The sequence below is a fragment of the Aspergillus terreus genome, genomic scaffold, assembly GCF_000149615.1.
Source record: "Aspergillus terreus NIH2624 scaffold_3 genomic scaffold, whole genome shotgun sequence".
Lineage (NCBI taxonomy): Eukaryota > Fungi > Ascomycota > Eurotiomycetes > Eurotiales > Aspergillaceae > Aspergillus > Aspergillus terreus.
The window spans coordinates 514073-530162 of record NT_165926.1 but is presented as its reverse complement, the minus strand read 5'-3'; the positions used below and the strand labels follow the sequence as shown (position 1 = coordinate 530162).

Genomic DNA, 16090 nt, shown 5'->3' with positions numbered 1-16090 from the left:
CTTCTTTCGTCTTTGTTTGTATTATTTCCTAAGGGAGAAAAAAGAGTCTCGCTTAGAGACACAAACAAAGTACGAAAAGCAGAAGTTTATTTTAGGGGTTTTTGTTTTCGCCCGGAGACGCTTTACCGCCTGCACAAGAAGGATATCTTCTGGCCTTGTCTGTCGGCCAGAGATGACCTAAAACAAGGATTTTGGATAGACACGTCGTAACAGGTCGCAAGTCTCAGATAATTGACTTCCGAAATCCAGGGATTGAGAGGTTTTGAGCTAGAAAGGGTGGTCGATATCGATCCCAAACAGCAGAGGGAGGATGATATACCTGTGAATGAGGCGGTTACAGTGAATAGAGGATAGATAGAGGATAAGTGAGTGAATGGCTTTCAATGATAGCCACAACAGACCTTGGTTCTGGTCTTGGAGGAAGGAAAGACAGTCGTAGTCGTGGACAGACTGGCGTTGTGGTGAAGAGAAAGAATCCATTCCATCCCTTTGGCATGGCAACTCGGAGCTGACACTGGGACGTGTGGCCTTAAAGAAACCCCAGTATTATGCAATCGTCATGTCACTTCTAGGATCCTGTCTCTAGATTGGCATTTCACTGTATATTGTCTACGCATCATGAGTGAAGTGGCACACAACATGCACCATCGGTATACTTCGGAACTTCACAGCCCTATGGACCCCTACATGGACAAAGTCACATTCTCTCCAAGAGTGATGTGCTGCTACCTAACTACATAGTAGATACCTATCGCCTGTCTTGTATTCATCTGTCAAATTATTTATTTCCAGAGAATATGATCAACGTTGATAACATAGAAAGCGTTAGGATCTGTAGAATCCTCTACGCCCAAGACATACTTCTTTTTGCGATCATCCCCATAGAAAAGTAAAGGAGTGGGTGCTTTCTTTGCCCTTAAAGTACATAGTACAGACACAAAGTACATAGCACAGACACTCCCCCATGCACAAAGACTCATCCATCGCCTGCTGACACATGGTCACACCGTCTACATCAACTCTGTATCCCTATGCGCAATGATCTACGACCCTAGCCCTCCACACAAGCGATGCAGTCAAAGTCCTAATATATATACACCTGATCTCTATCAGCATCAGTACTCCCCCTTGCCGGATACATATCATCCCCTGCGATGAGTCCATTATGTCGCGTGGCAATTTCTCAATACAAACGATGGGAAATCGTCGTAGTAAGCCTCGACGATACGTACTCCTGGGTATCAAGCTTAAATATCTAATCTCCCTAATTTGATAGTCTGCGGTCTAGGGTTGATTGAGGTAAAATATACTAAATTCCGAGCCTTACGGGTGTCTCAGCCTGGCCGGAAGCCCAGATACCACCAACCACGTTTTTTTCTTTTTATTCCGACCTCTTCGAGATCTTGGGCAGACAGGCCCACCCCATCAGCATTACGCCATACAGTCCAATGCAGATCGGATGCAGCACGAACGTCCCCACCTTCTGAGCGAGCAAACCCGTGAAAAAAGGCGAGACCGCACCCCCGCTAGACCCCATTGCGCTGATAAAACTCAAACTCGACACCTGCACCGCGCGAGGGAGCAGCTTCGTGAACACCGTCGTGGCACACGGGTACACGGGCCCGAGCAGGAGGCCGACGACCGCCACGGCGACGGCGTCCCCAACCACGTTGGGGATCAGCCAGGTCATGAGCTGAAACGCCGCGGACCCGACGACCAGGATCACGACGGCGAACTTCTCGCCGAGGAGGTGGGCAGGATGCGACAGCACGAATCGCCCCACGGTGATGCCGGCCCAAAAGCCGGCGCTCACGTACCCGACCCGCGACGGGTCGCCGTTCCGATAGCTGATCAGAAACGAGACCACCCATCCGGAGACGGACACCTCCGCACCCTGGTAGGCAAAGATGAACAGTGCGCCCAGCAACGTGGTCTTGTTTTTGACGGCTTGCTTGAGCAGCTGCTTCTTGTTAGGAGCCCGGTAGTCTTGCCGGGAGGCTGTCTGCTGGAGTGCATGGAGTAACTGTGCGGGCAGGTCCTTCTCATACCCGCGAAACGTCCATGCACCAATTGCGAGGTTGATGACCGAGATGGAGAGATTGATGCAGTAGTAGAGGGACCATCGGATACCATTCGACGCCATGGCCGTTGCTAAGAGCGGGCCCATAATGCCCCCGATCCCGTAGCTGCCATGCAGAAAGCCCAATGCGGCGGTGCCGTTGACCAGATTGGCGCAAAATACATTGTTAAGGGCCAGGTTCAGCGCCATGCCAAAGCCCAGAGGGAAGAAACTGGCGACAATTGCGGGGAACGGTGGCTTGCAAATGATGACCACATATCCGGTCGCGAGCAAGCCCATGGACAAGGCATAAGCTCTGGATCGGCCGAGCTTCGCCTCTAGCGCATGGGTGCAAGGAGCCGCCAGGATGAAACCCAAAGCGTTAGTCACGAAGATGAGAGATACGATCGCATAGCCAATCCCGTAGTCCTTTTCAATGTAAGGAATCAACGCTCCGGGGGCACTATCATTCAAACCATTCCCAAGATTCATCAGACAAGCACTTAGCACACGCCACTTGGTCTGGGATAAGCTTGGCTGCGCTGGAATGGCGTCTACCGTTTCCTGGTTCACCGGGGTGTGCGGACCACCGTTGAATGCACCGGGCGTCAAGGGAGTATGTGTTCCGGTGGGAGGCCTGGACGCCTCCGCATGTGGATGGATGCCTTCAAGTTCGTAATCGGAAAGCGTGCGCGCAATGCCTTGCTTATCCTTGCGCACTGCGGCTGCAGGGTTGGTGATTGCAGGCGGGCTCTCCAGTTGGACCAGAGCCCCGAAAGTCGACGCGGACATGATGTCGGGGAAACTGCACATAAGCAGTGAGATGAAACTTACAGAAGGCGATGCGAGCTGAAGTCCGACAGTATTAAATCGCCGGGGATTTCTACTAGGCTTTTTCGATTTCTAAGCCAGATTTCTAAGCCCCATCGCAGGACATTGAGAACCGCAGCGACTGTAGGAAAATGGATTCCGTAGTCCAATCGCAGTGAATCGGGCCTCGAAGACAGAGACAGTACCGATCTAGGTAGTAAAATCTTGCCATATCAGAGAACTCAGGTCTGATAGAGGTATCCCACTACTACTGCTGCATAGGAACGAACAGCCTAAAAGCCACCCTCAATGCGGATCGGAGAAATACCCCATGGCAATTCAAGGTTGGGACCCTGTTTGATCCAACATTTCATGTGAATTTCATGCCCAGACTGCTGCAGCTGATCCAGCCCGATCGAAGTCCGATCGTAAACCCATCGCGTGCATATGCAGGATCGGACAGACGGGATAAACCGACCAAGCAAAGGACGGAAATAATCAACAATCATCGAGGGAAGTCTGGCGATACACCGCTTTTCATGCCTGAGGGACGGGCCAGTACATACAGTACGGAGTATGTAAAATTCTTTTTCCGCTCCACACCACAACCTGCCTACCACAACCATCCATTTTTCGACATTCCAGTACTGCAGCTACGGATTTTAGAACAGGAGACAATAGACACATAATAATACTCCCATTGTCACGTCAACTGTCATCCATCCCACATCCATTGAATTATGGGACCTCCACGGCGCAAAGTGCTGGCTACAGCGGAAGAGACCCTCTTCCCCCCGGATGAGCTGCAGCAGGGACAGCAGATTGCCCGGGTGATCAAGGCTGCTGGAAGCAACAACTATGTTGTCGAACTGCCCTCGAAAGAATCCGTCCTGGTGGAACTCCCGTCTCGCTTCCGTTCCACCATCTGGATGAAGCGTGGTTCCTACGTCGTGATTGATACCAACACCCTTCCAGACCGGGACAATAAGCTCGCCGGCGAAATCGTGAACATTGTCCGCGACGAGAAAGCATGGCGGAAAGCCCCGTTCTGGTGCGTTATGTGTTTCCCTTCGGCTTTGACGATAGACTGCTAACGACAGTACAGGCCGAAGGAGTTTGTCAAGCAGGCCGCAGTGGTCTCATCCGATGATGAGTCTGATTCCAACGTTGGAAAGATGCCTCCCTCAGACGAGTCAGATGCGTGATACCTTCTTCAAGCTTGTTTTAATGGTTTGGAGCGGCCACTGCCACAGGCGGGTCTTACAAGTGGACTGGATATGATGCATTTCAGCGCATGTCTATCACCATTTTTTGTTATCGTGCTACCAAGATCTATCTGCGGAGAGGGTGACAGGCCACTCTCATTGGATGTGTTGTTTTCCGCCGTGTTTGGCCCGCTTGTTCTCATATGCATCTGGACCATTGGCGAGGATGCCGAAGACCTGCGCACAGAGCGAGAAGACAACGACCAAGGAACTCTGATTGGTGCTGGGATACACGTTCCAAGCCCACTCCTGCAACGCCCAGAGTGCATAAATGAGGATGGGATGAAATCCTGCACGCCACAGGAGGAAGGGGGTTGCCCAAGAGAGATAGGCGAAGAATTGGTAGTGAAGGGACCTTGCGCAGAGTAGCCCGATGGCTAGGGATGTTAATAATGCAGTCATGGTGAACGTTTTGGAGAGCGCCACGCGGCGATGACGCCCTCGAACGATATTCTGGAGAAAGTCCGCCAGGTTGGACCCTGATGGCTTCAACCAACCCGTGGCAACGAACACCCCGAGAAGGGAAATGTGCAACGCTAGCAACCCGAGAGAAAACCGCTTAGATAGGAACACCTCTTCTCCCACAAATCTCCAATTGACTGTCCACTTGAACATGAACTGTCTGGTAAGCTCGAATGCCCGGGAGACATATCCAACGGGGTTTGTCTTCAAAAACGGTATTGCCAGTAGGACCTAGACTTGTCAGCGATGATGTTTGCCATTTATTAGGGTAATCAGACGGCCTATACCTGCACTAGTACTGCTAATATCCCAAGGCGAATGCTCGGCAGCAAGGATAGGCTTAGCACGGTGATGACTACAATCGCCGGGGCAAGAAGCAAGAGCGTCATTTTAATTGCGACTCCGGTAGACCACACAATAACACCGGCGTTCCATTTTCGGTTTTGGAACAGCAGGATCGCAGCCCACATGGCAAATGCTGCAAGGCCATCGTTGAAAAGACGGAGAACGTAAACACTGTGCAGTCGTTTGGACAAGACGAGCAACGGAAGGAGATACGGAGGAGCTCCGGATTGCCTATAACAAGCAATCACCACCGCCAATGTCGCAAGATAGAGGATGGCGAACAGGATCTGGCCGAGCAGGATGTCCCGGCCACTATCAGTCAGGTGATACAGTCCTGCGTAGCTGTACACATGCGCGGCCGGATATACCAGAGGCCCTGTGGAGCCTTTGATGGCGGTATAATCACGCTCGCCAGACAGATACAAAGAGATCTGCTGCATATAAGTCGTCCAGTCGATCTCAGTATCTGTAGACCCCGGGCCCCATGATTAGTTACTCGGAATGTATTGCAGAACGCGGGTGGACTTACAGGGGATCTTCCAGATGATCAGGGCACAGAGAAAGGCATCTCCCAGGACCAAGATTGGGGCGATCCATTTTGTATGCCTAGGGTGCTCACAGAAATCCCATATCCGGCTCTTAATATCCATCGTGGCGATGATGACTAGAAGTGTTGAGATATGGATAAAGTGAGCGTTGATGCAACTGATGTGGCCTCAGGCCCGCCAGCCAATGGCATTTGACCGATTCCGGCTTAGCGTCCACACGAAGACGACCTCATCCTCTCACGCGCATTACGTTGAACGATCTCAATTGCTGCGAGTCACCTCTGATTTTGTCTATATAGCCATCACCGCATATGACTGGTGTTACACTATCTGTACATGGGTATATTGCCAGCATTGGGCTTGTACATGCCCTGCTGATGACACAAACTTTCCTCCACCTGCATCCAATCCGTAGCAAAGAAATCAATTATACAAAGAACCCCCCAAAGCTTGCTTCATTAAATCAGATCTGATCCCATGCAGCACTCTTTATTTCCAGAGCCTGTTTTATGAGCTTTCTTGGGGGGATATTCCTGATCGTAGCTGCTGGGGTTGGTGCGGCGGAGAATCCTTCCCAGAGAAGCCTAACAGCTCGCCCAGCACGCCTCTTGGCTTTGGAACGGGACATTCTCTCCCTGTATGAGCGATTCTCTCGGCTTCCGCTTCCAATTGCAGAAACGTCGACACTTCTTCGTCGGTCGCTTGGGGTATCTGGGGAAGCGCGTCCCCCTCCGTGTTGGGAGTGTCTGCATCCTTTCTTCTTCTTCGCCGAATTCGCTGTATCTGTTGACCGTCTTCCGTGATAATCATCTGGGAATCGGCTAATGTCCGCCGTGGAGCGGGACAGGGGAACAGGTGCGGGATGCCGACAACCAGAAGCGAAGCGAGGAGGGTGCCGGCGAAAAGCGAGGAGGTCGACCGCGACCGAGGATGTAGATGTGGCGGCATTGTTGCGTATGATGTACGATGGACTGAGAAGGAGAAGGGGTCGGTTGGTGTTAAGTGATGGACATTGGACGTCTCCCGCTGGCGGAAGGTGACGGGTGAGCAAGGGCCAGAGGGATCGAGTGTGAGAATATAATGCAAAAGGAATTGGTACCTTGTAGCGACTGATGATATGCTCATAGGAGAGAAATCAGGAGAATAAAGAAGTGCGCGGCCACCAGCGCAGCACTCTAGGCCATCATCGCACGCGGAGTTGGAAGCAGAACAACGAGGTCAGCCGGCGGTGGGAAGAATTCGGAGGGGGCTTGGCGATCAAGATCTAATCTTATCGGGGGCGCCAAACCTGAACCTGACCTGGCGGCAGCGGAGGAAACTCTCTCCATCTCCATCTCCATCTCCTCTCCCTCATCCAACTTCCCCCTCACCAACTTCCGTCTCTTCCTGGTACCTCCAGGTTTTGCACCTCTCGAGGAAAATGTTCGCCCTTTACCAATACACCTAGCCGTCTTTCGTTTTCCTCTCTCCTGGATCTCCCAGGCGCGATCGAGATCAATTGTCCTCTCCCCTCTCCCCTCCTACCCATTCTTTCACGCGACTCAGCAGGACCCACCAATTCTGCTTCTTTCCAACACCTAGCTATTCATCTTCTTTCACATCCTACCCGGCGCGATGAGCGATCTAGACAGGTAATGCCAGAATCACAGCCCGCACACGTGTCTCCGCTATCACGACTGACTCTTCTCTCCGCTCAGAGCGATCGCGCAATTACGCGCCTGCCGCTTGATACCCGAAACACAAGTCCGAGAACTATGCTATAAAGCCAGAGAGATCCTCATCGAGGAAGGGAACGTCGTCTGCGTGGATGCTCCCATCACAATATGCGGTGATATCCACGGCCAATTCCACGACCTGATGGAGCTCTTCCGTGTCGGAGGAGATGTCCCGGACACCAATTATCTGTTCATGGGTGATTTTGTCGATCGCGGATTCTATTCCCTGGAGTCGTTCCTTCTCCTTCTCTGCCTCAAAGTCCGCTACCCCGATCGCATCACGCTCATCCGCGGCAACCACGAATCGCGTCAAATCACGACCGTTTACGGCTTCTACGACGAGTGTATTCGAAAATATGGAAGTGCCAACGTGTGGCGATACTGTTGCGAAGTCTTCGACTACCTGGCGCTCGGGGCCCTTGTCCTTGGCGCAAGCTCCGAACTTGAACCCACCGGCCCGCTCTTGAGCGATGCGACCCAGTCTTCCATGCCGATGGACGATTCCGAACTGGAGATCGAAGTCCTTAACTCTAGAGGCGAAGTGACAATGAGCACCTACCGCCAGCGTGCATCATCGTCAATAACCTCATCGGCCGGTTCCGGCAACATCTCACCTCCCCGGGACATCTCCGCGACCCCGGGCCAGGCGCCCGGGAGGTCCGGCGCGCCCGGCACCGGTGCGTCAGGGGATGGGGCCGGCAGCTCAGCAAGCAGGACAGGAGCCGTCCTGTGCGTTCACGGTGGTCTGTCCCCGCTGATTGACACCGTTGATAAGATTCGCCTGATCGACCGGAAACAGGAGGTGCCGCATGAAGGTGCCATGTGCGATCTGCTATGGTCGGACCCAGACGACATCGACGGCTGGGGCTTGAGTCCGCGTGGCGCAGGGTTCCTCTTTGGCGGGGACATCGTCAAGCAATTCAACTACAAAAACGATCTGTCGCTGATTGCACGTGCCCATCAGCTCGTTATGGAGGGCTACAAGGAGATGTTTGACGGCGGGATCGTCACGGTCTGGTCAGCCCCCAACTACTGCTACCGGTGCGGGAACGTGGCCGCCATCTTGGAGCTGGGCGAGGATGCCAGCGGTGGCGGGACCGTCGCCCGAAGCAATGGAGACTACGGACGGAGCAACGGTGTATTAACCGCCGACAGGCCGGGCGTCCGAAGCCCTGGCAGACGGTACCGGGTGTTTGAGGCTGCGGCGCAGGACACAAGGGGTATGCCGGCGAAGAAACCTGTTGCTGATTATTTCCTGGTGAGTATGCTCCTGGTTATCAATTGTTAATAAGTAGACGGCTAACGCGACTAATGCTGTAGTGATACCACTGATGCATTTTTGCTTCTCATCTGTCCTATTTCCATTCTTATATAGGCCGGCCTTTGCAAGATTAGTCTTGCAGTTATGTGGTGTAATTCACGACCATCTGTTTGGCAGCCAGTTTTGGGCATCTTCTGTTGTGCTAGGTGTTGATTAATGACACTCTTAAACAAGCGAATCATTCATGATAAGAAAATTTTACTAGACTCTATCTACAGTTCTGACCCAGTGCAACGTATGTCTAATATCTACTTTCATTCAATATAAGCGGAGATAAGTATATACTAAACTGAAAACACAGAGACCCAGCCCACATAGTCAGTCGTATGAATACACAAAATGTAGCAGAGATACCCATTTTTCTTTCCTACCCACATAGACACAAAAATAGCCAATAAAAGAATGATGAGGTATGATGTCCAAAAGACCGTCCAGTCATTATAGTCATGTCAATTCATCATGAGATCAATGCAATATACATGACACTCCCGAAACGATGTTAATCTGAGCGTTATTGTCGTTCAAAATTGCCAGGAAACAGCATGTTATTGTTATACGTCGCATTCGGCTCCAAAGTCTGCCCCGGCTGCAACATACCAGACGTAACAACCGGCGGCCTGACATTTTGCAGTGAGCGGGAAGTGGTGGAGCCCGAGGATTGCCCCATGGTGGGAATATTATTCTCGTACGAGGCACCGGGGATCCCCGCGTCCCATCCGGGTCCCCAGTTTGCCGCCCCAATATTCAGCGCGGTCGGGTCGCGAGACCACCAGCCCTGACTCTCTTCTACTAGGTTCTCGGGCGTGTGGAACCCAGTCATTGGAGAGGAAGTGGTGCTGGGACTCAGCGCCTGACTGGAAGCTACGGGAGCTTGTCGTTCGTTGGGGTTATACCATGCGTCGTATTGGGTGATTGGGACTGGACCCAGGGCGTTGTATGCGTGAGACACGGGTCTTAGGTAGGTTGGCTCTGGGAGCTGAGTCTCGTTGTGCATCAGCTGGGCGCTGAGAGAGCGCGATGCGGCGTGAGACGCAACCGGAGCTGGGACGGACACTCCTGCGGGATACTGAGTGCCCATGGGTCTGCCCGGGCCCGAAGGAGCCTCCAGAGGGAGCCCCTGCTCAACCGGCGGCAGGACTCTCGCAGGGGAGGAAAGGGTGCTCGGCATCGGGGCCGAATGTTGAATCACTCCCGGTGGGGAGGACTCGGTCGAGGCTGGGGATGCTGACAGATCCCACGATCCCCAAGAGCCCCATTTCGTGTGGGTCTGCTCGAAAATGGCGACAGCTTCGCTGGGCAGATCAACCTGCCATTTGGTTGCAGATATGTCCAGAATACGGAGCGTTCGGCGGGCGCAAAGCCAGCTTTCGCCCATTTCATCCAAGTGTCGCAGGCAATGAACCACGTCCCTCTGGGCGTTCTTTTCTGGCAGGTTGAGAAGATGGATGGTGCAGGCAGTGTGCGCCATATAAACCACAACATTGCAGATCTGTTTGAAACCATACGTGCGTTTATACACGCGGAGGTATTTCGAGATACTGGAAGCGGCTTGCGTACACAACTTACGGGGCGAAACATGGTGCGGGAGAGGCGTGTTCGTTTTGGTGTATTTCAGGAAAGGTCGGTACAAGTGAATGAATAGGAGCTGGTAGAACATGCTAGAAGGAAGCAGTTAGGTCGTCATTCCAGAGAATCGCGATGGTCGGCGTTCCACTCACTGCATGAGAAGGGCGGGAGGAAGTTGACCTTCCTTTGGTTCTAGTTCCTTGGGCAGATCTCGCTTCCAAGCTTCCAGTCTCGTATGTATCTCACTCAGTCGCTTTAATTCCGCTTGTTTCGAAACAGGCTTCTCTTTGGGCGTCGGATCATAGAAATACATGATCAGATCGCCACTGATTTCACACAACTTGGAGAGCTGTAGAGCAACCGTTCGAGTTCGTGATGCTTGTGTGTTCTCCCGGGTTACCCCAGTATCTGTGTAAGGGGACCACAGTTCAGCCTCTTCATTAGGCAACACATCGATCTTTGGCACGCTGATATTAGCAGTTGGAAGTTGAGGCTGCCGACCGAGATAGTTTGACCAGCACCTGTATCAAGTCAGATGAGCTGCACTTCTTTCCAGAGTCTAAGGATGACTAACTTGTCAAACAGGAAACACCCCCAGAAGGTAACTCGCCGGGCGTCGACCTCCTCTTCCTCTAGATTGCGTGTTCCGAGAGTGGTGGAGTCCACGTTGAGCCCCAGGTCCAAGGCCATGCGGAAGCTCATGCCACTGTACACCCAGCCCTTGCCTTCGCGACCGCATCCGGCTTCCCTGACGGACATCAGGGCGAGGGCTTGGACGGTGCAGAGTTTAGCGTTCAAGTGCTCATCGTTCTCAAGAACGAGCCTTCTCGCCTCCTTGAAGAAATGGTTGCCAGCGGTGGCGGAGTTACTGGGGTCTTCTCTGGCCCCATCCCATGAACTGAAATGACATCCTAAGGCTAGCATGGCGTTGACCAGCAATGATGAGCAGTATTGAGTGGGCACGCCTCGGACGTAGTCACGGTAAAAGAGATCCTTGGACAGGGTGGTAAAGAAGGGATAATGCCAGGTGAAGTACATGGTCATGAGGTGGCTTATCAGTTGATCGTCATCTGTTACTCGTGTCCATCGTGTGATGGAACGGTCACTGGCCTCGTCCATATTATGGTTGCTTTCTGCTGGGTTGAATTCATTCAACTCCGATCCCGGTGGCAGAAAGATGAGGTTGGAGGTGCCACCAATGAATTTGCGGGAGCCATCGAGCATTAGCTCGCCCATTTTCCCGGCGAGCTCAGATTCAAATTGGTCTGTCTCGGCACCACCTTCGGTGCTAGACATGATATCCGCGGTCGAGTTGGTAGAACCTTTCCCTTCTCCCATGATCGACTGGGCGACCTCCTCCAGACTATCGCAGGATCGGATCTGCCGGACCAACTCGAAAGCGTCGTCTTCTTCATAGTTGAGAAGCGCTTGTATTAAAGTCAACAAGGTTGTGTTCTTAGTTCGTAAGGTGTCTGTATCCTTCTTATATACTCCTTTCCGGCGGTGGTCTGAGTTCGGGTCATAGACGCCTAGGAACATGTTAGCTATCCTGTGATGACGAACGTAGTGAAATGTGACGTACAGGTTGTGTGGTAGACCGAAGAACAGGCAGCGCAACTTGGTAGATTCCCGTCACACTGGATAGCCAGTTAGTAAAACGTGGATAGAACTTCGAGCCAGAGATGTTACCTTTGACTTTCTTCGACGACAGGCGATGCACGCGGTGCTCACACAGCGTCTTTTAGATGTGGGACCGGGGTCAGCATTCATTGTTTGCGTCCTGGTCGATGCTTTCCCTCGAGGACTTTTTGAGAGATGTTCCTGGTTCATGTCGAAGAGCTTCTCCGCGGAGTCCTCCATTGTCAAGTCCACTCAGTAGGGCAAAGAGAAAGCATGAAATCAGAAAGAAGCATGCTTATCAAGAGGGGGACGCTCGGAGCTTTGCTCAATGGGGAGATTGCAGGTCAGGGGATTTGCCAATGCTGGAACGGGAGGCGAGGATGCAAGAGGATGCAAATCACGATATGCGGTGCATGTAGATGAAGGAGCTAGCGAGTCTGAGATTCGAGTAAACACATTAGAGACGTGGGCGCAAAGTTAGGCGAGGTGCTTGGGGAGCTCGGCGATCCGGTGGGCGCGAAGCGCGATCCGACGAATGGCGATAGACCCAATTGTCACAGCCGGGACAGACAGCCAGAGAGACTCACCGATCGCGAACCAATCTACTCCATAAGATCGAAGCGAGAGATCACACGGATCAGCTCCAGGGACGACAATGACCCGCAAAGTGGAGGCGAAATAGCCGTTGATGGGGAGCGGGGAAGAGAGTAATCATTCGGGGACAGGCACTGCGAACGGGATGAGGCGCTGACTTCCTAGTGGGTGGTGATAAGGAGAGTCATTCGGAGGGAGTAGAAGGAGCAGAAAGTCTGCAGTGAAGACTCGAGGACGATAAGATGCGACCCCCTTTACGGCGCCAGAACGGAGGATGGTTGGTTGATTGGCGATGCTGCCATCGAAGCGAATCTGCGGTCCCCGATAAGCGGCAATGGCTGACTAACGCGTGAGGTCATTGTCTAGTTCTAGATGCAGATGTCGACATCATATCGAGTGACTTCTTCTGTGGATTATATATTCTTCTATTCTGTAGTTTCTCTCTGGAATGATACATTATATTAGTATCATTGCATATGAAGTGTTGACTTCATAAGAACCAACACTGCTCTCACAGGCTATCTCGGAGTGATATGAACCGTTCACCGGACGGACGGTCGTGATCAATATCTACTGTACTTCTGTCAGACCTTCCTTGCGTCTGGAGTCTGGAATGACAGGCGGAATCCATTTAACCGCCACTTCCGACATTAATCGACCTGTTCTAACGTTGCTTTTTCGATCCTTCTGAGGGAGGTCCTCAATTTTGGAACCATCCGGTAGTACTAGTAGTACTTAGCTATTCAGTACCGAGCACTAATGAACAGAGCATCGGCCCCTCCGTAGATCATTCTTACTCCCGCTATTGTGGCTGTCTATATACATATATCTCGTAGACGCCAACAATTACTGAATAGTGCAATGTTATCCAAATCACAGGATCAATAGAATACCTCTCCCGTCTCTTTGTAGTATACTCCGGGACAGAACTGGGATAACCTTTTCAGAACTTGTCGATGAGCTGCAGGTACCAGTCACAGTCGGAGGAAAGTTTGCTGTCAACCGAACAAGATCCAACATATCTACTGTAGTGTTCGGTAGAATACGGAGTACCTGTTGAACCTATGATTACGCACACACAATAAGAAGGCAAAAGGAAAAGAAAATGACAGAAGAAAACACACAAAACACAATTGCTTCGGAGTACAAATTGTTTCACCGCCAAATCCGGTTGGGCACTACGGAGTATGGCCTTACGTAACACTGCAGAATCGAACATTCGGCGGGTGGAGACGGCAGCGTACCAGCCGGTAATAGCTGGTCACAGCTGGTATTGTCTCACCCCGGAACACGGCATCTGCGTAATTTTGCCGCTCACTAAGCCGTAACGGGATTACGCCGGGCCCGATGAGGCGGTAAGCTCCGGCTGACCAGTGGATCACCGAGGATTAGCGAAGTCGTGTGTCTTATCGCCCTGCCGCATTCAGCGCTCTTGAGGTCACCACTTCGTCTTCCTCGCCTCTCTCACTACTGGTACTCCCTCCTTTGTTATTGTCCATACTAGTTCCATCCTCTCTCTTTATTTATATTTTCCACGTCCAAAACATCCCTCCCCATCCCGTCGTGTCACATACCCTGTACAGAGTGTCGGCTAGTCGCGTGTGCCCCTGCATACCCTTCCCAGAGTGGTTAAGTCTCACGCTTTGGGTTGGACTCCCTTTGGCCTGACGTTCCCGCCTCGCTGCTCTGCCAACACACCCACCCAACTCCCTCCGACTGTTCCATTTAACCCCGAATCCAACCCTGAGGGGAGCCCCGTTGTGGTCGCTTCTTTTCCTCTCTGGTTCTTCGTCTCCCGTCCCGCCTATCCATGTATCTCGCGCAGACACTCGACCAGAGTGCCTCCTCGGGCTTGGGACGCCTTATCACTACACGACTGCGCTGTGCCCTCGATAAGCTGCAAACATGATGGTTCCCCGGGCTTTTCTGTTCAGCTCTGTTCCATCTCCCAAGTTCTCTCGCCAGCATGGGGAGAAATCCCCCGTGCCCGATCCGACTATGAACTCCTCGGCACAAAACGTCGGCCCTGGCCTGGATCTTCCCGATAAGGAGGACCTGTCGCCCACGCAGACGAGACCCGTCGTCATCCCTCCGAAACGCCCGTCTCGAACGTCCCACACAACCAATTTGGCCGAAAAGAACCCCAGAACCCCGAGAACTTGCAAAACCACCAGTCGCTCGTCCTCTACTGCTTCACGAGACCGCTCTGTCCCGAATTCGATAGCCTCGATTTTGGAAGCCACTGCCATCCCCGTCCCTAGACGCCACCGCACCGTTCGAGAATCTAGAAAGCTTCCTCGTGGCAACCATGTCCAGGATTTCAGCAGGATGCTCATGGATGGCGTCAGGTCCAAGGACGACAATCTGATGGAAAGTACCGGTAACACCGTGCTCGATCTGCTCCTGAGTCCTCCAGAGGGCGTCGTGAGTGATTGTGCCAGTGAAAGTCCGTCGTTCTCGGTCCGTTCCATGTCTGTCGAGTCAACCCCGTCGCTTGATCCCGACGGGGATTCGCCCGGCAGCTTTCCGATTCCATCCACCCCCTCCAGCCAACGAAGCCCTCTCGAGAGGAGATATCGACGTCTGTCAGTCTCAGAAAACTGCGCGTTCGACCACCCACTTTTAGAGACCGAACTTCCAGAACTAGACTGGGAGGAGCCCGCCAGCCACGCCCCTCCGTTGCCTGAACCGATTCCTTCCAAGACGCCTACGCAACTCCGGTCTTTTCCGCGGTTAGGCTCTTCTTTCAAGTCTAATTTGACTGCCTCTCTCCGCGCCATCAAATCGGCAGCGCAGTCGGTTTCGACATTCGCAACGCCGTCTGTCCAACCGGACGATTTCCTTACGCGATCTCTGTTTACGATCACCCCAGAGATGACAGATGACCGCCGGCCTCCGCCCATGAATGAACCACCGTCTCCAGCTCTCAGACGTTATCTGAACCCGATCGTTTCTCCCGCAGAACTCTACGCGTACCACGACTATCCGAACGAGAATGTGGACTCCCACGACTGTCCGGTTTCTGTCCAAATGCAGACGTACCATCGCTCGGGCAAGAAGCAGGGCAACCGCAAGAGTAGCTTCCACCTTGCTGGCTCCGAAGGCCGCGACCGAAATTTGCTACCTTTTGACCCAGAAATCCCTCCCATGACACGTCCGCGCGAGCCCCGAGAGAACTGCGACTTTTTGCGCATGGTCGTGCTTGAGATGAACATGCGCCGGAGCGGCAAGCTGCGTGACGACATTCCTACACGGGCGCGGGTCTGGTTACCACCCCGGAAGGGCATCCAGCACCGGTTTACACCTTACGTGGACGAGGAAGACGAAGAGGTGAGCGCGGTACCATCTAGATGGGTCGGAATCTCGATAGAATGCGTTTGACTGTCGCGACGTTTCGATATTTTGTTTCTTTCCTTGGCTTCCTTTCGTTTTCTTGCACAGCGCTTGCGTGAGCTTTCACTCGTTTGTTTCTACTCCGCTGTACATATCTGGAGCTTGCATTTTGGGTTGCATAGAGCAAGAATGGCGTTTGGGAGGGTCAGGCAGTTGGGATGCACATCACATTCTTTTTGATCATGGATACGACTTATTACTCTTTTCGACTTGATACAGATCCTAGAGGTGTACTACCTACTAAACAGCGCGTACTATTGTTCAGCATGTCTTGGATTGTATTATTAATCCGGATATCGCTCCAAAGTACATAGTTAACTAACGCCGAGGTAGATAGATAAACACCTGCGCTTGTCCATATCGGGGACGCAAGATAAGGACTCCCTTGGTAA

At 52.5% G+C, this 16090-nt stretch overlaps 6 protein-coding genes across 6 annotated transcripts; 3 read left to right on the top strand and 3 right to left on the bottom strand.

Moving 5' to 3' along the window:
• Window positions 1-1381: 1381 nt before the first annotated feature.
• ATEG_02077 (putative MFS efflux transporter) lies at window positions 1382-2851 on the bottom strand (the record flags this gene model as incomplete). The annotated part of the gene is made up of 1 exon (XM_001211255.1): window positions 1382-2851. The coding sequence occupies one exon, from the start codon at window positions 2849-2851 to the stop codon at window positions 1382-1384; it is 1470 nt and encodes a 489-aa protein (XP_001211255.1).
• A 758-nt stretch (window positions 2852-3609) lies between these two features.
• On the top strand, window positions 3610-4074 carry ATEG_02076 (putative eukaryotic translation initiation factor eIF1a-like protein; the record flags this gene model as incomplete). The annotated part of the gene is made up of 2 exons (XM_001211254.1): window positions 3610-3920; window positions 3975-4074. 2 exons carry the CDS (start codon window positions 3610-3612, stop codon window positions 4072-4074), a joined length of 411 nt encoding a protein of 136 aa, XP_001211254.1.
• An 803-nt stretch (window positions 4075-4877) lies between these two features.
• Window positions 4878-5591, bottom strand: alg3 (dolichyl-P-Man:Man(5)GlcNAc(2)-PP-dolichol alpha-1,3-mannosyltransferase; the record flags this gene model as incomplete). The annotated part of the gene is made up of 2 exons (XM_001211253.1): window positions 4878-5407; window positions 5471-5591. 2 exons carry the CDS (start codon window positions 5589-5591, stop codon window positions 4878-4880), a joined length of 651 nt encoding a protein of 216 aa, XP_001211253.1.
• Window positions 5592-7346: 1755 nt separating this feature from the next.
• ATEG_02074 (serine/threonine-protein phosphatase PP-X isozyme 1) lies at window positions 7347-8843 on the top strand (the record flags this gene model as incomplete). Its single annotated transcript, XM_001211252.1, has 3 exons — window positions 7347-8462; window positions 8700-8760; window positions 8827-8843. The coding sequence occupies 3 exons, from the start codon at window positions 7347-7349 to the stop codon at window positions 8841-8843; spliced, it is 1194 nt and encodes a 397-aa protein (XP_001211252.1).
• Window positions 8844-9036: 193 nt separating this feature from the next.
• Window positions 9037-11951, bottom strand: ATEG_02073 (putative C6 transcription factor (NirA); the record flags this gene model as incomplete). The annotated part of the gene is made up of 5 exons (XM_001211251.1): window positions 9037-10183; window positions 10244-10558; window positions 10666-11620; window positions 11674-11728; window positions 11823-11951. The coding sequence occupies 5 exons, from the start codon at window positions 11949-11951 to the stop codon at window positions 9037-9039; spliced, it is 2601 nt and encodes an 866-aa protein (XP_001211251.1).
• A 2259-nt stretch (window positions 11952-14210) lies between these two features.
• ATEG_02072 (uncharacterized protein) lies at window positions 14211-16012 on the top strand (the record flags this gene model as incomplete). The annotated part of the gene is made up of 2 exons (XM_001211250.1): window positions 14211-15635; window positions 15947-16012. 2 exons carry the CDS (start codon window positions 14211-14213, stop codon window positions 16010-16012), a joined length of 1491 nt encoding a protein of 496 aa, XP_001211250.1.
• Window positions 16013-16090: the final 78 nt, after the last annotated feature.